We start from the raw sequence: 27591 nt of genomic DNA, 5'->3' as shown, positions 1-27591 counted from the left end.
GATTAAAAAACTAGAGAAAATAAATAAACAGATACTCAGAATAATTTATAAGCTTTAGATATATGTACTCAAACATTAATCCAAACAATATAATTAAAATTCCTATGATATTTGCATATAACAATATTAGGATTAAAGTTATTGATTTATAAAAGATTTAAAGTACTTATAATTACAATTACTAGACTAATCAACGTAAATTTTGCATTTTGAATAAATTTTTGTAATAAACTAATTTTTCTTTTAAGTTAAACCTTCTTATATGTAAGTGATGATCAAACAAATTAAATCACAAAATAAATACCATAATTAACTAAACAATTTTTTTTAAAAAAAATATTAAGCAAAATAAAAAACCAATAGTATAAAAAAAATGCTTACCATTAGGATTAGGAAGAAAATGATGATGATGATAAGTAGGAGGATGAGAAGCAGGGAATATAGGCCTTGTATTAAGACTAACACCACTATTAACACCATGATTAGTGTGGTAATGAAGATGCGGTGCACCAATAAAACGAGGAGAAATCTGATTAACATTATGATTATGATTAGCAGCAGCAGCAGCAAGTAAACGATCATGTCTTTGTTTCTGACGTTGTCTAGCCTTATGATTTTGAAACCAATAGAAAACATTCTTGCCTTCAATATGACCGTACACTCTAAGCCGAGCTGTAATCTGCTGTATCTGCTCCGCACTTGGTGTTCGTACACCCTCATTAGTGTAAATCCTCTCTAACATTTCTATTTGCTCTTTTGTTGGATTCCATCTTGACCCTCCTACTCCTGATGATGTTGGTGATCTTTCCTCCACCTCTTGATCTTCCACGTCATCATCATAATCAAGATCATGATTATTTCTCTCTCTAGAATTTTCCTCCATTTTTTTTTTTTTTTAAGATTTAAGAAATGTTGGTTTTTGGTTGTTGAAATGTTTTGATATGCATGCATGTATATATGCTACTCTGAAAACATGGAGGTTAGCGGCTGATGGGAGAGGGAGGGGTGAAAAGACGAAAATGCCCTTGGATTTGCATGGGAGGGTGTATTGGGAATGACAGAAGGAAAGGGTATAATTGTCAAAGGAAGAAGTGTAGGTGTTATGTGATGTAGAGTAGGGGTCTAGGGCTTTGGGAATTTAAGCTTTGCAGATGAATTATCATCCGATCGATGACAGAGAAGTTTAAATAAATTTGAGGGCATTATTCAAGTGATTAATTAACCACAAAAATTAAAAAAAGTTTGTGGAAAATTGAAAAATCATTTACTAATGAACAAATGAATAAAGACATGTTGAGCTAAATTAAAAAAGTATGTGAAAGTAATTTGTTTTTTGTAAACCAAATCAGTGTTAGATTTTGTATGAGTGGTAAATTGAAGATTTTGGGATTTGTTTTCGGTTGAAATACTCGTATTGAGAAGTTTTATGATAATCAATATGAACTGTTAGCCTTTAGCATTTTGCTAGATTTTAATTTTAGGGAAGCTTTTGGGTGCACCAAGCCTAATACAATCACATTAACACAATGCTTTATTTTAGCCTAATTTTTATGTTACATTGATTAGGGTAATTTTAATGTAACTTGCTTCGGATAATTTGCTAGTATTTGCAAAGATGAAAATTCAAGATTTTGTAGTAAAATAAAGATTGTGGATTTAATTTTTTTTTTTAAATTTTTTTTTTAACCAAGATTGTGGAGTTTTGTTATTGTTCGACTTTATTTTTATTGATTTATAAAAAAAAAAATATACTCTGTAATAAAATACTCCGTATCTAGATTAGTCATTTGTAAGTAGTCATTGAAAAGCTTTTTTGGGAGAAAGAATTTCAAATTATATAACTGAAGAAAAATATTTATGAGTCTTTGTGTTTTGGGCCATAATAAAGTTATGCTAATTGAAATGACCAATCAAGTAATTAGGATAATAAAGGAGATTAATCTAAGTAAAATTGGAGCACTCCTAGTTATCATAAATCCACAAAAAAAGGGGGGACATTGAATTAGTTACTTATAAAACTCTTTAATTTCATAAATATGCATCATCTTTATGATAAGCGTGGTTGTTTGGCTCGTGTCTCAAAAGTTAAATTCCATCACAATTAATTTTCCAATACAGCAACTACAGCACAACAACAAAAATTGTTTGGCAACATCAAGAGAATTTCTATATTGTGGAGTATCAAGATCCTTTATTTTCACATTTTGCTTGTTTGATTCATCCACAAAGAGTTGTGGTAGATATGACTTATGAGGCAATATAATACGGAGTACTCCGTAATAATAATAGTATGATGAAAGGGAGGTACATCATACATGCATACACCTCACAAGTCACCTATTAATGCATGATAAGAAAATGCATATTATTTTAGAATTTAAGTTTTTTTTTTTTTAAACGAAATTATTGGTTTATTATTGCCTTATTGTATTTTATCTTGCTATGTATGTGTACAAATGGTATAATTATAGACATTAAAAATTATAATCCATATTTTGGGAGGGGCTATTGGTATGTTACCCATATTTCATTGATATTGGAGAACAGATTAAAATATGTCTAACCTTCCGCTATTCAGTAAAAGAAAAATATTAAATTCCGAATAAAATCTATTTAGGTCCAAAAAAAACTTTATTTGGGTTGATCCATTTAATATTTTAATGGTCCATATAGAAGCCCAATATTTACATCTCTCCTAAGGCCCAAAAATTGATGTCCAAAGAAACCTATCCATGCCTAAGTCCAGTCACCGATCCGTTCTAGTTGGCACGCCACGGTATCATCAAGTTCTACGCACTAAAGTATATGCACCACGTAAGCTTGCCACTTTATTTAACAAAATAAATTATGTTTTGAGCTACATAGAACCCGCAACCTCCAACATATACATTTTTTTTTTGGTGTTCTACCCGGTTCACCCTTTGGGCTAATCCAGATTCGAGGATCAGTTCTGGGTGGTTAGGTTCCAGTCCCCTCCCGATTGTTGTTGCGGGGAATCGAACACGAGTCCTCCCTACCAAGTGTAGTCCCAATCACCACTACACAAACAACCAATTGGTACCTCCAACATATATAAGTCACACATTTACCATCTCTACCAACTTTTATTAATGTTTTAAACTTCACATAACATGATATATTCCTTTCATTTATCAAGTAAATTAGATGTTATATAACTTATTTAGAAAATAAATATATATGATTATGAGGTAAAAAAAAAAAAAAAGAAAAGTAACACATGAGACAAGGTTTGGACCACACACTAGCTGTACAGACAATTAAACTTAATTATCAAATTAAAGAAGTACAAACTAAACTAGCAACCTAGAGCATTGCCAAGACCATACACTAATTAAAGTCATTAACAATTGAAACTTAAAATTATGCATTGACAAAAAGTCAAAAATAATAAAAATAAGAATGTAGCAACTAAAAAATACTGTATATATCTAGTATTCATAAATGGGCCAGATGTATAGAACTTTGGCAAAGCAGTCGATGCCCATTATTTTAGCGGGCCGATCATTGAGAGTACCCATTCTTCATTTTGATTTTGTTTTTCACTTTTACGTCGTTACGCCTTACTTCTCCGGCTCTCTCTTTCTCCTTGAAACGTACTCCGTACTTGATTTCTTCATCGAAGTGAAGTAAGATGTCCTCTTTAGAAATCATCGATTTTCAATTTCAGAATATATTGTTTAATTTCACGCTATCGGTGATTTTAATTGACTGTATAGTCAATTTAGGTTTTTTTAATGTGCGGTTTACGTTGATATTCTTAATGGAGAAGAATTTATGTGATTTTTCAAAGCCTAATTTGATAATCAAGTCAAATATTATTGCTAATGTGTTGCATTTTACGTATTACATTGAAGATAATTAACATTTGTAATTATTTGGAGATTTCTTTTTTAGTAGAATGATGATTTTTTTTCTACTTACTACAGTAGTATATATGATTTCTAAGAAGATTTCTTAGAAGTATTATGAATCCGACCCGTAGCACACCAATAACCCAAATTAATTCTTATAGTATGAAATAATGATCATGAAGTATGTCTCATTTTGTAGATGGACATGTATCATGTATGGTACTCCGTATATTGGTATGTGTAACATAATAATCTACCAAGTATATTTAATTTCTTACATTTCCGAGAGTGAGGGATAGTTTAAGTGTTCCAAGAGATCTTAGTATCGATTCTCATCTCTGCCCTTGTGGCTCTCTAATTTTTCTTGTGGATTTCAGTGGTGATGTTGAGTACAATTAAGTGCAACACTAGTGCAATTTCAAAGGGCATGGACTAGCCAATGTGGCATACACAGTGTTGGAAGTGAAGACTTATGTGAGGAATTAGGTGGTACCATTTATTCTTCATGTCGGAAATAGGCGTATTTGAAGCACACTCTTGGATGACCCTTGTGGCAATGTACCACTTTTTATCACCTCGTCATTGCTACATAGGTGATGGTTTTGACCTTCAAGGATGGAGAAGACCGCGAAAATTAGCAAATTCAAGGGTCTGTGGCATGGAATTACACCGCAGGTTACCGATAGCATGACAGGCAATTCTCTTTAGCTATTGCAGGCAATTCAAATGTGGTTTTGCTGCGCGCAGTGAAATGTTCCATCTTCGTGGGGCTTGTTTCGCTTCGAGTACACGGGAGGATTTCTGTCAGGTTGCCTAGGTGCACCAATTACAGGTACTTCAAAGTGTAGTGATGAAATCGCGTTGTCTAAAGCTGTGGTTCATGTGCCATCAGATGTCTTTCAGATAGTAGTAGCAGACCTCCATGCTCTGGTAAAAGGAAGATGTGCTGAGAAGATCAGAGGCAAGGTATGTGTTTGGGTCCAATTTAGTCAAAATTGGGCCTGAGCACTAAATGATCCAATTAAAAGCCCAAGGTCAAGGTTCAACTCTCCAATTGCTCAAAAGTCAAAAGTCAGCCCACAAAGTAAGCCAATTGGGCTAAAGCCCAACCTCTCCAAGTATGATGAGGTATAAAAGCCCTCATATTAACACATTCAAGGGGAGAGTCATATTCCAATTCGTATGCTCATTCTTGCATTCAGAAATATTCCACAAAAGCCTCAAGCTACAAACTCTCTTGCATAGTGTCTTCCTTTTACACATTATACTGACTTTAGCATCGGAGGGGCCTTCCTCGGAAACACCCCCGAGGCTAGTTTACGTGTGTTCACTGTGCAGGAAACCTTCGGCCCAACACAACTTGGATCGAATCCAGTCTTCTCCATTTCAACGGACCTTCGGCAAGGTCCCATTGTTTTCAACCGAAACAATTTGGCGCCGTCTGTGGGGAAGACTTTCAAAAATCTTTAAGCCGAATTCCTAACCAAGATCATCTTGCAATTATCTTAGCAGCCATGGCTAAGAACCGCAAGAGCAAAAGCCTCCGTCAAGGAGCGGGCGAAAAGCCTAAAACCCCTACACCATCGCCCACGCCGGACCGGAACTCTCCCAAGGGTGCCGGCTCGGGGGGAGGATCACACAAGGAGGATTCCCTATCTCCTATAATGCATGACTCTCAATATAGGCCGGACCACTCTCGGTCTAGCAGGGGTCAGTCTGATCATAGGACATATTCAGTGTCCCGAAGCCAACCATCGGCTGCACGGCCTCATGCCCACACTCGGCCGGGGACCCCTTTGACGGGGCCCAGTTCGGAAGAGGTGGCAAGAGCGCTGGCAGTACTCATGGAGGCAATGAGGGCACAGAATATGCCACCGCCTCGTGATCGAACTCCTCCGCATACCCGGCATCAGCGGAGGAAGTTAGACCATGACGGTGGGAAGCTTCCTTCCTTCCGGGAACTGGAAGAGTGGGAGGAGGATTCTTGGAAAAATGAAAAACAGAGGAAGAAGAACTCTCAATTATTTAAAGGATCCTCATCCTCAAGACCAGCAGCGCATAAGAGCGGCAGCTCAGCTTCTCGGCCAGAATCTACTCGCCGGGAACCCGAGACTGCTCGCAGAAGCGTCCTTGACCGACTCGGCGGCCAGGAACCGAGCGTGCGTAGTCGCCTCTCGTTCCCTGCAGCCGAGGCCCAGACTTCCCAGCCAGGGACGAAAACCACTCCTACCTCTCTAAGAGGGCGGAGCGCGGTCCCTTCGGCCAGGAACAAGGGCAAGGCCATTATGCTTCCCGCTAGTTCACCATTCGAGCAATGGATACTGGAAGAGCGCGTACCCACGGTTAAAATACCGTCGCATATCACATATGACGGGACCACGGATCCGAAGGACCACGTGGCCTCGTATGAGACTCATATGCATCTTTGCCCCAGATCCGAGGCGACTTGGTGCAAATATTTCCCAACCACTCTCAAGGGGGTCGCGCAAGCGTGGATCTCCAAGGGAGTAAGGCAAGGCTCCATAACAGGTTGGGATGATCTGTCCTCCAAGTTCAGGAGCAAGTTTTCCACGGCAAACCGCCGAGAAAAGACTACCGCAGAGCTCATGGGTCTGCAACAGGGGGAAACCGAAAGCCTCCGAGACTACCTGACCCGTTTCAGTAACGAGTCATCAAGCGTCTCCCAGCTGGACCAGGGGCTAGCTGTTTTTGCAATGCAGAATGGCCTTCAGCCAGGAAAATTCCTAGACTTTATGGTCATGCATACCCCGCAGACCTTGGAGAAAGCTCTTAGTGCTTCGGATAAGTTCATCCGAGCCGAAGAATGGAATAAAGCAAAAACCCAACCTCAATCCGGGGGAGGGAAACAGAGGCAAATACCCTTGTCTGAAGGCCAAGGCCATAAGGCAAAGGGAAAATCAAAGGCCTCGGAGCCATCTTCGGCCAGCGACCTAAAGAAGGACAGGTTTGCCTCATACATAGGCAGATATGAGTCCTACACTCCGCTCTCTCTTCCACGCGCCAAAATTTACAGTGTGACGAAGGAGGAGCAGAGTTACCGAAAGCCGAGACCACTCCCAGAGTGGTATCAGCGAAAAAATAAAAATCAGTGGTGTGAGTTCCACGATTCTTCGGGCCACAACACTGAGGAGTGTATCCAGCTGAAGGACCAGATAGAAGACATGGTCCGGAAGGGATACTTGAAAAAATACATCGCGGATCACCGCGAGAAAAAAGAATCCGAAAGGTTAGCAAAGGACCCTCGGCAGGACCTTGATTTCCCTCGGAAAAACAGTAAAAAACCGGAGGGGAAATTCCCTCCGATCAATGTTATCTCGGGAGGAATATACTCTCGGAGGGAGCACAAGCGTCACCTTAGAGCTTTGACTCACCAGGTGAACAACGCTGACATTCAATCTCCCCAGTCGCCGGTGCCGAACATGACGTTCACAGCCGCCGACTGCCGGGGGATTACGTTTCCTCACGAGGATCCGTTGGTGATCATCGCCACGGTGGCCAACCACGACGTCAGTAAGGTCCTTGTTGACGGTGGCAGCGGAGCAAACATTCTGTTCCGAAAGGCCTACAACCAAATTAAGCTGAAGCCCAAGCACCTTACGCCGGTACCCTATCCGGTATCCGGGTTCAATGGGGCTTCAACTTATCCAGATGGGAAGGTGACACTTCCTGTCACCATCGGTTGCGATGAGGCAGCCCGGAACGTCATGATTGAGTTTTTGGTCATCGACGCTCCTTCAGTGTACAACGTGATTTTGGGGAGACCCATAATTCACGAGATCCAAGGGGTCGTCTCAACTTATCATCAGCTGATGATTTATGTCTCAGACGCCGGCTTCCCCGAAAGGATACAGGGCAACCAGAAGGACGCCCGAAGGTGCAACTACCTCAAGCCATCCAGTAGTCGCCCAGATAACGACAAGGATGAGGAGGAGAAAGAAAAAGAAAGAGAGCCAAGCACAAAAAAGCCGAAAGGCCTAAGTGCTTCGGCCCAAGGATCAGTGCCCAGAGAAAAAGGTCCCGAAAGGGAAAAGGTTGACTCTTCATCTGAGCCGAAAGACTCAGAGAGCCAGCCGAAGAACACAAAGACTGGGACACCTGCTGACATTGGCAGCAGACCAGGATCTGAAGAGTCCAGTTGGCCGAAGGAGATGCTGAGAAATGTGTAACAATCGGGATGGACCTTGATCCTAACACCCGTTGTGAACTTATTCAGCTCCTGCGGGATAACAGAGATGTGTTTGCTTTCTCGGCAGCTGATATGCCCGGGATAAGTTCAGACCTCATCTCCCATAACCGAAGGGTCCATGCAAGGCCTCTCAAAATTGGGGATCTTGTCCTTCGGAATGCTGCTGCAGTTCAGAAAGGCCGAATCCATGGGAAGCTCTCAGCTACATGGGAGGGACCTTATGAAATTTATGATGAGCTTCAGCCAGGGACATACCGACTTCGGCAGTTGGATGGAACTGAGTTGAAGAATCACTGGAATGCTGATGTACTGAAAAAATACCATGTGTAAACCCTTCGGGGCAGAACAATCTTTGTAAGTACATTTTGAACTAATGACAGGCCTTGGAGCCGCCATTTATATAAAATTTACAACTTTTTATCCTTTCAAAATTTTCTTTGTTCTATCTACTCTTTGAGGGTTTTTTTATTCAGCCTCGTCTGAAGCCTTCGCCTTCGGGTAACTGGGTTTCAGATTGCTGACAAAACCTGTCTTTTTAAAGAACACCGGTCTTTCAGCTGAAGTCAAACTTCAGTAAGACTTGTTCTCCAAAGACATGAGTCCATGGACAATTCTGGGATATTGCCTTAACTGAGCCTTGTATCCCAGAGAGCCATTATCCGAAACATTGCCTTAAGTTGGCCCTGTGTTTCGGGTATCCATTTTTCAAAGATAGACAGAAAATCAAGGATAACAGCAACAGTTGAAAATTTTTAAATCAGCCTCGTCTGAAACCTTCGCCTTCGGGTAACTGGGTTTCAGATGGCTTACAAAACTCAGTCTTTTTAAAGAACACTGGTCTTTCAGCTGAAGTCAAACTTCAGTAAGACTTGTTCTCCAAAGACATGAGTCCATGGACAATTCTGGGATATTGCCTTAACTGAGCCTTGTATCCCAGAGAGCCATTATCCGAAACATTGCCTTAAGTTGGCCCTGTGTTTCGGGTATCCATTTTTCAAAGATAGACAGAAAATCAAGGATAACAGCCTTTTTAAATCAGCCTCGTCTGAAACCTTCGCCTTCGGGTAACTGGGTTTCAGATGGCTTACAAAACTCAGTCTTTTTAAAGAACACTGGTCTTTCAGCTGAAATCAAACATCAGTAAGACCTGTTCTCCAAAGACATGAGTCCATGGACAATTCTGGGATATTGCCTTAACTGAGCCTTGTATCCCAGAGAGCCATTATCCGAAACATTGCCTTAAGTTGGCCCTGTGTTTCGGATATGCGTCTTCTTTAAGAACGCTGGTCTTTCAGCTGAAGTCAAATTTCAGTAAGACTTGTTCTAAAGAGGTTAGTCCCAGAAAGCTAATATCCCAAGCATTGCCTTCAGTTGGCCCTGTGTTTCGGATATCCAACTTTCAGACAGTCAATCTTCAGTAAGACTTGTATCCCAGAAGCATTGCCTTCAGTTGGCCCTGTGTTTCGGATATCCATTTTGAAGAAGTTCAGAAATTGCTTATTCAACTAAAGTCATACTTCAATTTCTGTGGGGGCAAGAAGCACGCAGTGCAGCTATGTCCGGCAGAGTTGAAGAAAAGAAACAGTAAAGCATTCAAAAATAAAGCAACTGAAGAAAAAAAATTGAGCTACAAGTTCAATAATTCAGTATCGGCAGCCGCCCACAAGCGGAAAATAACAGCTGCCGAAATACGTACATAAGCAAAAAAATAAAACTGCTGTACGACAAGGCAAGCTAAAGCAAAAAACAAGGCAAAAAACTCAGAAAGCGGCAAGTCTAAAGTTAAGCACATGATGAACCGCAAGATTCTGAAGACGACTGCCCGAGTTCCTATGCTTCAGCCGGGGGATCAGACTGATCAGCGTTGAGTCCCATGGTGGCCTCAGCCCCAGCAGCAGAAGAGGCGGGCTTTGCACTTTGCCGAGCCTCCCTTTCCCTCTGCTCAGCTTCCAACTCCAGTCTTTCAGCTTCCTCTTCGGCTTCCTCAGCCTTAAGAATTTCAGCTTCAGCTGGAGTTGCATACTTCATGTGAGGGTCTTCGGGATTCTGGACCCACTCAGCACATTTAGACCAGTCCAGTTTCGGCTCAGCATGAAGGCAGACTCTTCGGCATACTCGGAATCCGTTTCTGAAACCCATCTCATATTCCTCTTGGGTATATACACGGACATTGAGTAAAGCCTCAGCATCAGCCAGCTTCTTCTGGGTCTCCTCCAAGTCTTCCTTGGATTTCTTCAGCTCATCAGCGACTTGGGAGGAGGAACCTCTCAGCTCATTCAGCTCTTGCTGAATTTGGAAAGCCTTTGTCTGGGCCTGGGCCACTTCAACTTTCTGGATCAGCAATTGATCCTCAGCCTTTTGGAATTTAGCTCTTTGAGCTTCAGCAGCAGCAGCAGCCTCTGAGAGTTGGACGTCTTTGGCCAGGAGCAATTCTTCAGCAGCCATTCGGCTGGCTTCAAGAGCCTCTAGACGCCGCTGCACTTCAGCTTGTGCAGCAGTTCCTTCTTGAATTCGGCTCTCAATAGCAGCCTTGAATTTGGAGACGTCCACTCCCATATGCTCCTGGAGGAATTTTTCCCCTTCCATCAGTGGGGGAAAAACCTCCATCTCCATAGCATCGCAGAAGGTTTTCAGAGCTTCGGCAGCTTTTTTACCGTACTCCTCAACCTCCTGCTGCTTCTCTTCAGCTGCTGCTTGCTTCAGCTTAGCAAGCTTAACTTCCTCTTCAGCCACCTTCCTTTCGTGCACAGCAGCGTCTACCCTATCTTGTAGGGTATCTATCAGCTCTACAGTGAGAGTCTGATTGTGCACGAACTGAAAACAGGAAGACAAAAAAAAAATAAGTAATAAGAAAAAAATAGAGCTGAATTTCGGAGGAAATGAAGGAAAATTACCTGCATCATCAGCAGTTGGTTAGACCTGGCTGGGTCAGGAACTGATCTACTGGATTCGCCCATCCCAGCAGTGGCCTTCAGCGACCAGATCCTTGCCCTGTCTACTTCGGACATGCCAGCAAAATTGCCGAAGTAGGCTGCAGCTCCTTCTCGGTTTTGACCCCATATGAGGTCCCAGATGTGATCTGGGATTGGAATTCGGGGGGCCGAGAAACCCATTTCTCCAGAATGCAGAGTCTGGAAAGAAGGGAAGGACGACGATGGAGCTTGATTAGCCTTGGTTGTCTCAGCATCGTCCTTCTCAGAGGAGTCAAGTACTATGACCTCCTCTTCTTCAGGGGTGAGGACGAAAGCCTCAACCTCTCTTGCGATATCTGTCGTGAAGCCTTCAGCACTTGACATCACGGCATCTTTATTTTCGTGCTCAGCAGCACTCTCCTTGATTTCTTCTTGGACCCCTCCCTTAGGTTCGGGAGTTCTCTGATCCACCTCCATCTCAGGAGGTGGCGGAGGGGTCTTTTGAGGAGATTGGGGTGTTGGCTGGGGAACCCTCGGCGATCCATTGCCTTCCTCAGGTTCCCTTATTGCGACGCCGATGGTCATCGGCCTCTGCTGAAAGTCATGAGGGCCGATGATGGCCATCCTTCGGCGCCTTTTCAGAAGGGGCTGCTCGTCCATATCTGAGTCTGAAGACTCTTGTATTTGGTCTTCGGGACGAACAGGAGCTTTGCCTTCTCTGTGTCTGTTACTCTCTTCAGACTGTAACAGACAGGGGGAAGAAGAATGTGAGTAAAAAAAAAAAAAAAAAAAAAAAAAAAAAAAAGAAGAAAAGAAAAAAGTTGTCTGAAAGCTCACCGAGGTTTTCAGCAAAGCCTCGTCTTCTTCAGCTGCTCTAGCTGCAGCTTCGGCTTCAGCAGCTCTGGAGGACCCTTCTCCTCCTTCGCAAGCCTCAAGTACCCGTGCAACCTCTTCGGCTGTGCGGGCAGCTTCAGCTTCTTCGTTCAGCAGCTGAAACCAAGGGTCTCTCTTCTTCCACCAAGGCTTCTGCCTCTGATACAGAGCAACAGCCTCAATTTGGAAGTGGGAAGAGTCCAGATGAACTTCCCTATGCCTCGGCTCAGTGATAGACGGGGCCCGTTCAGTTACAACTCGCTCTCGGTTAACACCAAGACGAGTGTAGTTAATACCAACGTTGGTCTCGTCCCGCTCTGAAAAAAGGAAAGGGAAAAAGTTTAGCTCAGATATGTTGGCACAGCATAAAAAAGCAAAGCGAGAGAAGAAAAAGAGGTAGTTAAAAGCCTCGGCCCCAGCCGAAGAAGCTTACCATCCTTAAACTTTCGGCTGAGGCCAACAGCTGCTAGCATATTCTCTTGGAAAACGTAATGCGTATCGGGGAGCCAAGTCTCCGGGATATGCTGCATTCGACCACTCCCCCCCGGGTTCGGCAGCTTGCCGAAGATATGTTGCTGATCCAGGTTCGGATCCGCCCCGTTATCTGCGGGGGGACCTAGACTTCCCATTTCGGGATCAGGCTCAGCTAAGTACCGGGGAGCGCTGAAGACGCAAGGGTGGCCCGGATCTATGGGTGCCCTAACCCAAATCCATTGACCTCTCCAGTCCTTGTCTGAAGAGTCATTTGGCCACATGGTCAAGTATTGGGGCCGGGACTCAATCCGATACCACCCAGAACCATGGCTTCCGTGCCCACTCTGAATATTTGGCACTAGCCGATGGAGCTTTCTGAAGCAGTGCAGGTTCGGCACGTATTTGAAGAACTTGCAGACCCATAAGTATGTCATCACCCTTCGGATGCTGGTGGGGGTTAGCTGACATAGGGAAATGTTGTAATGGATCAGCAAGTCTCGGACGAAAACGTCCAAAGGGAACCTCAGCCCATACTGAAGCTGTCTCGTGTACACCCCCACATACCCCGGGGGTGGACGATGGATTCTATCGGATGCTGAGGGCATTCGGCACCAATATCCATCAGCTTCAAAAATGCCGTAGTGCAACTCAATTTGCTCAGCAAATCGATATTGATCGGCGTTCTCTACCCACCATGAGTAGGGGCGGTTCTTTATCATGGCCGAAGCGACTTCGGCATTCTCCCACTCTGAAAACCCAGGGAGGATATCCCAAAGGACAGCGGGAATTTCATCGTCCAGTCCAGAAGCACTCGGCTCATCCGTTCTTTGAGGAGGAGCCGAGGAAAGGGGAGTCGCCCTAATCCCTTCAGCAGGGTCAGACTCCGGCCTTTGACCATTCCAGGTCCCAATCCTATTCCTAGGATCGGGAATCGGCCTTGCTCTTCTTGGAGCACGGGCTCTACCTCTAACTCCTCTTGCCATGGATTATTTCGAAGAGAAAAGTCGAAAGAAAAGGGGAAGGAGTTCGAATTCGAAGAAAAATAAACTGAAATCAAAGGAATTTACCTTAATCTGAAGCGAAAGTTGCCGATTTACGAGTTCGTAGTGGCAAGTCTCAGTTTCTAAGCTCAATGCTCGGGGGAATTTGCGAAGTTTTGATGCGGGTTCTTGGTTTCTCTCTCGAAGAATTCTGGGTTTGTGTTGGTGAATAAGTGAGGAGAATGACGCGCCTCTGTTTATATCTCCAGGTACGGGATACGAAGAGTCTGTGCTTTAATTTCTCTTAAGTACCCACTAAGTAACCATTAAACACATGTCTTGTGATTAAACCGCCCATTATCCGTCCAACTTCCGCAAATCATTAACCGTTGTTATCTCATTAATTACGGTTTAAATTCAAATTTTTGGATCAATTAAATCATTTACTTCCCTCCTTTTCTGAGTTAAATCAAACCCGACCCGTCATTCTTCCAAATCGGGTCTGGGGGGCAAGTTGTTTGGGTCCAATTTAGTCAAAATTGGGCCTGAGCACTAAATGATCCAATTAAAAGCCCAAGGTCAAGGTTCAACTCTCCAATTGCTCAAAAGTCAAAAGTCAGCCCACAAAGTAAGCCAATTGGGCTAAAGCCCAACCTCTCCAAGTATGATGAGGTATAAAAGCCCTCATATTAACACATTCAAGGGGAGAGTCATATTCCAATTCGTATGCTCATTCTTGCATTCAGAAATATTCCACAAAAGCCTCAAGCTACAAACTCTCTTGCATAGTGTCTTCCTTTTACACATTATACTGACTTTAGCATCGGAGGGGCCTTCCTCGGAAACACCCCCGAGGCTAGTTTACGTGTGTTCACTGTGCAGGAAACCTTCGGCCCAACACAACTTGGATCGAATCCAGTCTTCTCCATTTCAACGGACCTTCGGCAAGGTCCCATTGTTTTCAACCGAAACAGTATGTAACATTATTTTTGGTAGTAGAAGCTTAGCACTATAACACACCTTAAATAATATCAAAGGATATCTCTACTGGAGTGGGACTGATGGTAATATGGTGATTTCTAAATACTGTCTCTTGGTGATTTATAAAGAAATTATGTTAAGTGAGTAAGTGACAGTATATTGAATGATTACTTAGTTGAATTTCGATCAATGGTTTGGGTCTACAACCTCTATAATGCTACCCCTTTTTTTTTTTTTTTGGTTTTATACTACCTTTATACTACTTTCATTGATTCCAAAAATTGCTCCATTTCTATTTTGATAAAAAAAATTTAAATACTTTGATCGCAAAGTCTCAATATAGAGATAGATAGCATAGTCAAATTTGTTATTGTTTGAATCCTTAACATAGGTTTAAAATATAGTAATATTTTTACCAATGCATAATTAAACATGTTTATGGCCAAACTAGTGTATTAGAGACGACAAATAAGTAAATGGTGCAAGTACTTTGAATTGAATGAAGTTTAATTTATATACTTATTAGACAAAAGTAAAGATGACATTATATGCGGTCAATTCTTGACAAAACACGATCCAACATGAAAATGCACATCACAACTTGACATATAAGTAAAGATGACATTATATGTGGTCAATTCTTGACAAAACACGACTCAATATGAAAATGCACATCACAACTTGACATATATTGTACTTCGTATATGTTATTTTGTTGGATTTAAGCCACATTAAAAAGCACGAAAAGCACTCTTAAAAAAAATTTAGCACGAGAAGTAGCTAATGGGTTCAGCCAATGGTCGATCCTAATCAAGCCGAAAATCCGGCATACCCTACAATTGTAAAAGTGCTTCAATTTGAAGATGACATAAAACCATAATTCCATCAAAAAAAAACAAAAACATAATAAAGCCAGCCAAGTACACAACAGAATAGAGGGAAAAATGGGTCAGTGTGTTTTTTGTCTTGTAACATTACTTCTAATCACCCTCCTCGCATGGGTTATTCAATCAATTTCTTCCCTGCTGTCAACCTTCTGTGATTACTTATTAGTGATTACCAGTTAATCACCTTTGTTCCCCCTTAATTTTTTATTTTCTTACTTGTATAAACCATTTTTATTTTTATTTTCTGTTAGTTTAGTTTCCTTAAACTTTTTTAATTTTTAAAATTAAATTCTTGCAAGTTTTTGACACACGCTTTTGCTTAACCCATGTGAGCTGCCTCTTTTTGGACTCAAATATTTCCCAAACTTCTGTTCTACAACATTTTCTCTCTCCTAAATTTAAAAAGTTGAATTTTACTCCAAACATGCATTGTATTTGTAGGCTTTTAAGGTAAGAAAAGATTTTTACTCCTCTTAAACAAAATTTCCATATTATTCCAAAATTCCCAAATTCTTTTTTTCCTTGAACCAAAAATACCTTCTCATTCTCGCTGCTCACCCGCCTACAATAAGCAATGGGAATCTTTCATTAGCTGAAAAGAAAAGCTCTTCTCTTCTTTTTTTTTTTTTTTTTCATTGAGGCATTTCATCGAACAGGTGGTGAATATGACAATCTGAAAGAAATAGGCTTTCGGTTCACTTTTTTTTTTTCCTGGGAAAGAAATTAAAAGCTTGATTCTTTGTACTAAAGATGTGATCTTTACACAAAAACAAAGAATACCCAGTTGATAATTCAATCAATTCTTCCATATTTCTAAGGTGGTGTTGATTTATTTGGAGAGAGAAACACAAAGATGACAATTTTGAGTGGTTTAGGGATAGTGTTAAGTATAGTATTTGGTTGCTTACTATTAGCACTTGTTGCAGAGCTTTACTATCTACTATGGTGGAAGAAGCAGAGAATTACGAGCAACACAAACAACAACAGCAGCAACAACAGAATTCAGCAGGATTACAGTAATCATGCAAAAGAGATGTTCTACCTCTTTTGTTGGGATAAACCCACAACAATCAACAACACAGTTGTAAACCCAAATTCAAGCAACAACAACGTTGCTGAAAACACTGAAGGAGATATTGAAATGGGTTTAGAAACCCGAAAAGATCTCCTACTAAAGGCTCTAGGGGAAGAAGGTGTGGACTCAGACATCGTTCGGTTAGCAGGGCATCCAAGATTCTTGTTCACAATTAAGGAAGAAACAAAGGAAGATTTAGAGTCTGAAGATGGGAAATCAAAGGCTAGTAGAAAAGGATCAAGAACAAGGAGTTTGAGTGATTTAATCATGGCCATTGAAACGCATACACCTTATAATAATCTAAGTCCAATGTCATCATCTTCTCCAAAATCAAAGTTGCTGTTGTCAACCAATAATAATAACTACAACAACCCGTTGTTTGAAACTTCAGCAACTGTTGTTGAAGCTGAAATTAATAGGTTGAGATCTTCTCCACCTCCTAAGTTTAAGTTTTTGAGAGATGCTGAGGAGAAATTGTATAGAAGGTTGGTTGAAGAAGCACAAAAAAGTGGGATTTTTCAGGAGGTTATTTTGGAGAATTCACTTCCTTCAAATTACCACTCAGATGAAGAAGAAGAGAAGGAGATTCATTGCACTTCTCAGGTACTTCAAAAATAACACTCTGTTTGAATTATTAGATCTTGTTAAGAAGAAATTAGTGATAGTGTGAATTACTTAATTAATTAATTAAGCCTTTTTTTTTCTTCCTTTTTATTTTTGGTTTTTATTTTTTTGGAGATTCTGTTTCTTAATTTATTAGGAGAAAAAAAAAAAGGATTCCTGTAAGATAACCTCCTTGTTATCCAATCAATATGGAAGAGTTTTGGGATTTCCTGAAACAGAGATTCTGATACTACTGCTATTTCAGTGTGTTTTTGTTCAAATAGTTGACACAATGTTTTATTTTCCTGCATGTTAATTGGGAAAATTGTTCTGTTATAGCAAAATTGGTTGTATTAGATGTACAATTTCATGTGTAAATAAGTAAATACAAAGTACGGAGTACTATATATGCTTTTAATTTATATTCTTGACACTGCTTTAATTGTCCATGGTTCGAGAATTTCTTTTAATTTGTCAAACTCTTGTACAATCCCAAGTGCAACTAGAACCAGAATGCACGGAGTTGTAATGACATTATCTATGAGAGTGTACTTCTAACATCGAGGTATGATCGACAACTCTTCAAAATCAGTTTATTGATATACAAGTCTATAGTGGCAAAAATTTTGGTATTTGGGCGTTAGAAAGAGAGATGTTGGTGTTTTCTTGGCTAATAGGAGACAATTTTTGCAATCAAATGAGTTTGCGAAAGAATGGGCAAGATTTACTCGGAGTTGTACAATGTTAAACTAGATATGTTTTCATTTTCGACCACTCTTTGAAATTGGTATGTAGTGGCAAATTTTTTGGGCGTTATCCAAGAAAATTTTGGTGCTTTCTTAACGAAATAGGAGACAAGTTTGAAATTAAAAGACCTAAGGGAAGAGTGGGCAAGATTTCCTTGGAGTTGTACAATGTTTTGAAGTTCTATAAGCAAGAGTTTGATCATAGTTGATATGATTGTCATAATGTTTGAATTTAAAAGTTGTTAAGATGCTTCTTCCTAATGACACTAACTATAATATGCTTAGATTTACACTCTAATTCTTGATACTAGTGATTGATTAGTGTTTGTAGATGTAGCCAAATTGTGTATAGTGTAATATATTGGTATGAATGAAACAGTCCAAACAAAGCATGTGCATAATGATCGATTTGACACGCAATTATTGTAGGAAAATACACCAAGAATTGTTCTCTTGATGCACAATTTCCTCTTGTTAAAGCAGCTGTTTTTGTATAAAATTTAGGGCAAAGAAAAAAGTGAATAAGATAGAAATATATTGAATAAAACCCTTCTTCTACAAGTTTGTAAGGTATAGATTAAACCTTATAAAACAGAAAAAGAAAGCTCTTATACAAAATATCCGCCTTTTTAGCACCCACGTTTAAATTGTTCATCGTTTGGAAGAATCTTTGTTTTAGGTCAACTGAAAAGCTGCCATACATTCTATCCTAGTAGATAAGAAGATTTTTGGCAGTAGATATATGCTGCTGTCATAATTTCGAAGTTGTTTACCTTATTTCTAGAGTTAGTTGAAATCATACTTAACTCATGCTCATTTTCTCATTAAATAGCTGTGAATACACTAGTAGTCTAGTACTAGTACACACAAGAAAAGTTGGCTTAGAGTTACCTTGGAACTTTATGAGTACACAAAATAGTGTGTGTGTCTTTTATGTGGATTTGTTTAGATAATACGGTAACTAATTAAAGGAATTTTATATTTTGCCATGCCCTTAATAGATATGTTCCATGTAAAACACTTATAAGTGTTGATCCGTGTAACACATGATATTTTAAACTTAATTACTAGATGAGTTAATTAATGAGTCATCATCTTAATTTTAGTCATCATTCTGATGTTGGAGCCTAATAAGTATGAACTGTTTACTTAAATTATTTATATTTTTTTGTTTTAAATTATATTGAAAGTGAATTTGTAATAATGCTTGGGTCAAAAGTTGTAGAACAATGTGGGGAGTGAATTTAGAACTAATTTGGTAAGAACGGTCACTAATTTAAAAAGATAAAAAGAGTTCAAGAAGTGGCGCCTTGAATATTTATTTTGATTATGTGAGTATGAAAAATAAATTTATAATTAAATAAAAGTTGGCGTCTTTGTCACCTTAATTAAAATTGAAAAGAAATGATAATATGACAAAGTAGGAAGTTGATGTTTATGGGTGGCAAATAAAATTAGAGGGATTTCACCTAAATCCGAAGACATGTCACTAGTTTCACGCGACTTTTGAAGTTATCTTCCCCAATTTAAAGGGTTATGCCCCACCTTCAACTTCAACTATCCTCTTCTGCCTTTTCTTGTTTATTTTCAAATTTGAATGACTTTGGACCATTCACGTTTATCTGTATCATACATTCATTCATTTATATGCTGTCCTTTTATGCATACTCCTTAGAGAAGTAAAATGAAGAGCGGGTCTAGGACTTTACAAACTTTATCGATTGTTGGTACTCTTATGTCTTATGAAAGACCTTCCCTAGGCGTCTTAACTACGACGAAACAAATATAACGTCTTAACCACGATATTTATTTCTCATATTTCAGATAAGACAACACATAATACAAATTACGTTGTTATGTGTAACACATGAGTCGTGAAGTAAACGAAATGTAACCACGATATTTATTTCTCATATTTCAGATAAGACAACACGTAATACAAATTACGTTGTTATGTGTAGCACATGAGTCGTGAAGTAAATGAAATGTTGTGTTACGACCATGAGAATTATTATCTTCAAATGGCAGGATCGTTAATTAATGCATACTATATAGTGCATTAGATATATCTAGCTATAACTTACATTATTACATATATGCATATAAATTAAGCAAGTATTAAAATTTAAAACATAATGATATGATCAGGGGACTAATGTAAGTATGGGTAGGGTGAGAACATGAGTGCATGTGAGTGTGGAAGACTGAGAGAATAGAACAATGAGAGTTACAGAGTGGTCCAACACTTTACACTTGGGAAGTAATGTAGGGTCAATCTATTTTGTGTTCTGTTCTTATAAAAATTTAACTACCTAGAGTAGATAACCCTTTGTTTGGCTAACTATATGTAGGGACTATATTGTTTTAGGGTACTTTCTCTTAATTATTTTTATCACCTTTTTTTTTTTTTTTAATGCAATTTCAAACAAAATTAGAATTTAATTTAAATCAGCCAATTTCAGTTTGTCTTTTTGGTTGGAAATACTTTCTATTTTCTGCAATTAAAATTCAAATTAAATTATGTGGGGGGTACTTTATTTTGTGGCCTACAACAATAACGAAAACTTTAAATTGGTGCACTTTGCTGCAATACAATTTAATGATTTATTCAAGAGGTTCTGAGTTTATTGGGAATGGGTTGAACCATGGAATTCACAAATTATTCATCCAAATTAATTGTTCTCATAAATCATTCAATCACTTTGAATTATTATACACCTTTGTGTAAATAGGGGAGGCAATAATCTGACACGACATGACAACATGATCGAAACCGGCATGCACAAATACGAAATTACTGGGAAAAAACACAAAGTCTACTCGAAATTAACACGATCCATTTAGATAAACTAATTAAATTATGTAATTATCTTACATTTTACATAGTTTTTGATAGATTTTAGGAATAACACGAAATTGACACGATAATGAACACGAACACGAAACTACACGACTTTTTGCCAGCTCTATGGATAAAGTTCCAACACTTTCAACTTTATGAAAGAGATGACACATAATTAAATACTCCAAACGGGAGCTAAAGTTGGTGTACAACTCAAAATAATTTAAATTCAATCCTTTGTTTTATTTATTTAGGCAATGACTTGATGATCAAGAATTTTGCATAAGTTTAAGTTTAGTGATAGGAACAATACATGTTGTAGGTGTATTTGAGTTTGAGGCTCAAGTTACTCGCACAGTTTATGTGCATATAAGAGACAAATTAAAGGAGGTTTGAACAAATAATGCCTAATTGTCTTACTAATCGCAACCTTCCTTAGATCAGATCAACCTAGCTAGAATAAAAGCACGGTTAGGTGCTTTGAGAGTGGAGGCGTGGGAGGGGGGAGAAAGAGGATACCAGGGTAAATGGATCTCCATCCTCAAAGTCTGTCTAGTTAGGATATTTTCAATTTTAAAGTTGTAAGATTATTTTCTAACCATTAGGCCAACACTTGATTAGTTGATTTAATCTTTTCCTAATATAGTTCTACAAATATTGTATACTTGGATATAAAGCTATTAGTGTCTCTTTATCTTTGCATGAATTATGATTTGTGAGTTCTGATTGTTGTGAGTATCCTCAAAATTCATAAAGACAATCCTATTTGAGAGGACATATCAATTTTTTATTTTTATTTTTTGAACGGCAATCGGGAATGGCAATTTATTAATCAAAGCAAATCAAGATTCGCCAAGGCAGTGATACCTTGGGGAAAAGAGTTAAAAATTACATACTCCGACCCACTGGGGGGAGCCAATCTCGCTGCTCGCTGTTGCCACTACGCTTAACATGATAAGCACTAAAACTAATAAGATTTCTGCCAGCATCCAATATATCCTCAATCACAAGATCAAAAGGGGATCTGCCGCGCTTCTGCTGTCTGATAGCATTGAACACAATGCTAGCATCTCCTTCCAATTCCACCTTATCACAACCCATTAAATTAGCAATGTGCAAACCCCACCTGGCTGCCATAGCTTCTGCCAGCTTCACAGGAAACTCACCATTGCAACGCTTCACACCAATAGCCATAATCTGCCCAGCATCATCACGCACAACAGCCCCTAGACCCACCCCAATCCCAGCCAGCATTGCTGCATCTGTATTAATCTTCACACAACCCACGTTTGGTACCTGCCAGCTGCTACGGGATTGAACTCCACTCCCTCGTACACAGCTCACAGCAGCATTATACTTCTTGTATTCACCGACCAATTTCATAAAGCCTAAAGTGCCATTCACAACACAACTCCAAGGGTTGTTAAAGATCACAGAGTTTCTATATGACCAGGCAGCCCACGCCATAGCACTAAACGACAGCAGCTCATCCTTGTTTAATCTGGTACTCACCCAAAGAAGCATTTCACCAAAATTTGTCATAGGAGCGTCACACAGCAGACTATGGAAAGGTGAAGGATTCCAGATTTGGCGTACATTCGCGCATTCAAAGATAGCGTGACAAATAGTCTCTTGAGCACCATTGCACAATCCACACACCCCATTTTCTCGTACATGCCTGTCATAATTTAGGCGGCCCATTCATACCCCAAACTAGCCTCCATAGAACATCAAAATCAGCCCCATAGTGTTGCTCCCAACCACGGATATGACCCAATTTACCAAGCCAATATCCTGATTTCGTAGAGTATATCCCATCATTCGATGGCCACCAATATCTGACATCAGTAGGTAGCCTTTTGCTCAATGGGATGCTACGAATCAGGTTCGCATCTTCAGGGGTAAAAAGAGCATTAATCACATCCCAATTCCACTCTCCTGCATCTTTGTCAATCAAATTTGCCACAACAAGGTCTGCCAGACTCGTCAAATTCGGAGTAGGCACTACAGTCACGCTGTCACCCGGGAGCCAAGCTTCATCCCAAACGTTGATGCTCTCACCATCCCCAACCCGCCATTTCAGCCCATCGAGCAAAATAGACTTCGCACCCCATATACTTCGCCATACAAAACTTGGGTCATGTTATTATAGTTTGTGTACAGGTTTATATAACTACATGAATTAAACACATTATCATTGAGATATTGATTGTTTTACTGATAATAAATTTTCTTATTTTCTTTTCCTAGATGAATTAGGACATAGAAATTCACTAAATGAGATTGCCGAAATAGGATGAACTTAAAAAAAAAAAAAAATCCTTATAGAGTCATAGTTTAGAAGTGGCATGTTGTCAGCTCGAGAATGCTTTTGTTTGTATATTTGTAATGCTAATTCTAGAGGTTTTGGATTATTAGAGTCAAATACAAATATACAATTATATTAAACATGCTAACATAACCAAGTTCGTCAAGTGTTACACTGTCAATCCCAATCTCAAATTAGTAGTGTAGTAGGTAGAATAAAATTATAAATTAATATTACTGATTACAAGTCAACATCAATTGATGACTGGGTGACAGCCGAACTAACTAGGATTAGCAATATAAAATGTCGAATTGTCCAAAGTTGGATTATACAAAGTACGAAGTAGTTAATTAACTGCTTAAATGTGTCAGGTAATTAAGGGGAGGCATATATATGTACTATAGATTGAGGTATCCACCAATTAGAGAATTATATATACAAATCGTAATTTGTACATTGACTTAAGACTGGTACAACTAACTACTGTAGTCGACAAAAATGATTTACTATGAAGCATAGCATGGTACTCGTATTAATAGAGTATAAATTGTCACCCAAATTTTAGATGTGACTATGATTTGCCCTAACTCTGTAAGCCTTATTATATCTTTATTTTACAAATAAATTATACTCCATATTATATGCATATTATCTCGTATCTATTGAAATAATTATTACTCCGTAACATTCGTACATAATATTTTCCAAATATATTGGATGAGTTACAATAGGATACTATAGTAAGTTGACTTATATTACAGTTTTTAACTACAAACAAGAGGCCAAAGGTCGAATCTTACAATGCTCATGTTAGGGCCTATAATTAGTGTTTATATTGTATAGTTAACAGGTCTATTTCTTGAGCCCTAATCTCTTGTATAAATACTCTACTCTACACTCTAATGAAACTATGGAAAATCATTTCGTGACATGGTATCGGAGCCAAAATCATTCTAATCCCTAAAATCAATTTCTATTTTCTAAACTCTAATCCCTAAATTAATTTCTATTCTAATCTCTACAATCAATTTCTGAAATTTTTCTTCTTCCAATCAATTTGATCAATCAATCAATTAGGTTGTTCCCCAATCAATTTCTGAAATTTTGGGTTTTCCCCAATTCGATTTCTCCTTCCTGTTCTACATTGCATATTGGGTTTCTTTCTTTGGTTGCGTTGCTGTGGTGTGCATAGCTTCACATTCTTCTCTACTACTTCTTCTTGTTCACTCATGGTGAATGACAACAATCCTATGTCTTCTTTTACTACTCCAAACCGTAAGCCCACTCTCTACTGTACTGAATTATTGCGACACGCTAAGTCCCAATTACATTGCACCCACTGCAATCGCTTGGGACATGATATTGCTGGCTGTTTTCTCGTCCGCGGCCTACCCGAGTGGTGGCTGGACAAATATGGGTCTAAGCGGCGATCATCTTCTCCGGTGATGCCTAGTTCTGTCGTTCCTACTTCGCACCATCTGCCAGCCGCGGTGCCTGCTGTTTCTCTGTCGCGTGCTCTGCCAGGTCGTGGGGAAATCCCGCGACTCTGTCCCGCGGGTGCTGGTACACCACAGGTTGTTCTGCCAGGCCGCGGGGATATCCCGCGATCCCACCCCGCGGCCGCTGCTACCCCTATTGCTGCTGCCCTTCCTCGGTTGCCTACTACTACTACTAATGCCTCTTCTATCTTGGGTGTGTTTGATCCTCCTACGAGTTCTATGGCTAGTGATTCTCTATCATTCTCATGGATTATTGACACCGGCGCATCCCATCATGTTACCGGCAATGACAATTTTTTACAAGATGCTCATTCTATTATCTCTTGTCCCGTTGGTCTTCCCGATGGTGCTAAGGCCATGGCTACTAAAGAGGGTCGTGTTGTCTTGGCGGATGGCATTACTCTCGAACATATTCTATTTGTTCCGCAATTGAATTGCAACTTGATTTCTGTGTCTAAGTTGATTGATGACTCTAATTGCTTTGTCCGATTCACTAATTCTCTTTGTGCTATACATGATCAATCCTCGGGGAGCTTAATTGGAGGCGGTGAACGGATAGATGGACTATATTATTTCCGGCGTCTCCCAAAAGTATGTGCTCTCACGGGTCCGGACATTTCTACATTCGAGTTGTGGCATCGTCGTTTGGGGCATCCATCGGAGAAAATTGTCAAATTGATTCCTGCTATTCGAGGTAGTTCTGCTCCTAAGTGTTAACATAAAGCATGTGAAATTTGTCCTCTAGCAAAACAAACCCGAGCCATTTTTCCTGATAGTGATAGTCGTGCTAGTCGTATTCTTGAAATGATACATTGTGATTTGTGGGGACCGTATAAGAAGGCTTCTACTTGTGGTGCTCATTATTTTTTAACTATAGTAGATGATTTTTCAAGAGGTGTTTGGGTTTATTTGCTGAATGATAAAACTGAAGTTTATTCTTCTTTCTGTTCTTTCTTTGCTATGGTTAAAAATCAATTTGATGTTACTGTTAAGTGTGTACGGAGTGATAATGGAACTGAATTCAAACACATGCTTCCCTATTTTGATGAACATGACATTCTCTTTCAAACCTCTTGTGTCGGTAATCCTCAACAAAATGGTCGGGTAGAGCGTAAACACCAACATATATTGAATGTTGGTAGAGCATTGATGTTTCAAGGCAATTTGCCAATTGATTTGTGGGGTGAGTGTATTCTTGGGGCGGTTTATGTTATTAATCGCACTCCTTCTCTTTTACTTGATAAGAAAACTCCACATGAAATGCTTTTTGGCAAACAACCTGATTTTTGATACATTACGTGTTTTCGGGTGTCTTTGCTTCGCTCATAATCAAAAAGCTAAGGGTGACAAATTTGCTCTTAGGAGTAGGAAATGTGTGTTTGTGGGTTATCCTCATGGCAAGAAGGGTTGGAAGTTATATGATTTTGAAACTGGTGAAATTTTTGTCTCACGTGATGTCAAGTTCTATGAGAATGAATTCCCCTTTGTGTCTACTAGTGACTCTCTTGATGCTAATGTGGGTACCGAGGGTGTGTCACATGACAATGTGGTAGTTGATCATGATTTTTTGGATGATTTGGAAAATGTGTTGGAGGTCGGTGGATCCTCTATTGACCCCAAGTCAACACACGCACCGAGCACCCCTGCCACCGCTTGTGATGCCGCTACCACTACATGTGCTACCCCCCATGCTCCTCACACTACTGCACCTTCTGTGCCCTCTACTACTGCTTCTTCCTCGGAGGCTGCTGATCCGAGTCTCTCCTCTGAATCATCTCTTGATCTTGATCGTTGTCAACGACATAGACATCCCCCGAGTTGGCATCGGGATTATGTTGCACATACTATTTCTGTTTCGAGTCCATCTATCATTCCTGGTTCACCGTCTACTCCATGCTCCTCAGGTACTCCCTATCCTTTAGCATATTTTGTGAATTGTGATAAATTTTCTGTGCGACACCGTGTATTTATTGCAGCTGTTGATACGATGGTTGAGCCTCGTAATTTCAAGGAGGCAATGCAGGATGAGGGGTGGAAAGCGGCTATGCAAACATAAATTGATGCATTAGAAACAAATGGCACTTGGGTAATGGAAAAATTGCCTCCTGGTAAGAAAGCTCTTGGGTGTCGATGGGTTTACAAGGTCAAACTTAATTCTGATGGCACACTCGAGAGATTGAAGGCTCGTCTGGTTATCTTTGGTAATCATCAGGTTGAGGGTATTGATTACAATGAGACTTTTGCTCCCGTTGCTAAAATGGTCACTGTTCGTGCTTTTCTTGCTGTCGCTGCTGCAAAGAATTCGGAATTGCATCAGATGGATGTCCACAATGCATTTCTACATGGTGATCTTGATGAGGAAGTTTATATGAAGCTTCCCCCTGGATTTCATGGCTCTCAACCTGGTATGGTGTGTCGTCTTCTGAAGTCGTTGTATGGTCTTCGACAAGCACCTCGTTGTTGGTATTCTAAATTGGTCGCCTCTCTGAAAAGGTACGGATTTGTGCAATCGTACTCTGACTATTCTCTCTTTACTCTGCAATCTGGGTCTATACAACTTAGTGTTCTGGTGTATGTTGATGATTTGATAATTTCTGGTAATGATTCTTTTGCGATTTCAACATTCAAGTCATACTTGAGTGACTGTTTTCATATGAAAGATTTGGGTGTTTTGAAGTATTTTCTTGGTGTTGAGGTTGCTCGTAGTCCGGAAGGCATATTTTTATGTCAACGGAAATATACACTTGACATTATTGCAGAGTCTGGTTTGCTAGGTGCTCGTCCGGCAGGTACTCTTATTGAGCAGAATCATACTCTGGCGAGATCAGAGTCCTCTTTCTTTTCTGATCCAGAGCAGTACCGACGGCTTGTGGGCCGTTTGATTTATTTGTCTTTTACTAGACCGGATTTGGCATACGCGGTGCATATTTTGTCTCAATTTATGCATGAACCGCGACAGGACCATTGGGAAGCAGCTCTTCGTACAGTGCGGTACTTGAAGGGATGTCCGGGTCAGGGAATCCTTTTGAGTTCAGATTGTGATTTACATATTACAGGTTGGTGTGATTCAGATTGGCAGGTTGTCCCTTGTCGCGCCGTTCTATCTCTGGCTGGTTGGTGTTTCTTGGTGCTTCTCCTATATCTTGGAAGACTAAGAAACAAGACACTGTGGCCAAGTCTTCTTCAGAGGCCAAATTTCGCTCAATGTCTAAAACCACTGATGAGTTGAAATGGTTAAAGTTCCTTTTTCTGAGTTTGGGTGTCTCCCATCCTCGTGCTATGAGTTTGTTTTGTGATAATCAATCTGCTTTGTATATTGCGAAGAATCCAAT

The 27591-nt window shown here is 39.9% G+C and overlaps 3 protein-coding genes across 3 annotated transcripts; 2 read left to right on the top strand and 1 right to left on the bottom strand.

The window, feature by feature from the left end:
• Positions 1 to 313: 313 nt before the first annotated feature.
• On the bottom strand, positions 314 to 1275 carry LOC110684458 (WUSCHEL-related homeobox 2-like). Its single transcript, XM_021860915.1, has one exon. It carries the CDS (start codon positions 881 to 883, stop codon positions 314 to 316), a length of 570 nt encoding a protein of 189 aa, XP_021716607.1. The 5' UTR covers positions 884 to 1275.
• A 13692-nt stretch (positions 1276 to 14967) lies between these two features.
• Positions 14968 to 17145, top strand: LOC110684081. The gene has a single exon (XM_021860481.1). It carries the CDS (start codon positions 16040 to 16042, stop codon positions 16877 to 16879), a length of 840 nt encoding a protein of 279 aa, XP_021716173.1. The 5' UTR covers positions 14968 to 16039; the 3' UTR covers positions 16880 to 17145.
• Positions 17146 to 23989: 6844 nt separating this feature from the next.
• Positions 23990 to 26315, top strand: LOC110684457. The gene is made up of 3 exons (XM_021860914.1): positions 23990 to 24953; positions 25005 to 25442; positions 25597 to 26315. The coding sequence occupies exons 1-3, from the start codon at positions 23990 to 23992 to the stop codon at positions 26313 to 26315; spliced, it is 2121 nt and encodes a 706-aa protein (XP_021716606.1).
• The last annotated feature ends 1276 nt before the right edge of the window (positions 26316 to 27591 follow it).

The sequence above is a fragment of the Chenopodium quinoa genome, unplaced genomic scaffold (genome assembly GCF_001683475.1).
Source record: "Chenopodium quinoa cultivar QQ74 unplaced genomic scaffold, ASM168347v1, whole genome shotgun sequence".
NCBI lineage: Eukaryota > Viridiplantae > Streptophyta > Magnoliopsida > Caryophyllales > Amaranthaceae > Chenopodium > Chenopodium quinoa.
Note: the sequence above shows the minus strand (reverse complement) of the source record. Positions and strands in the feature narration are given on the sequence as shown.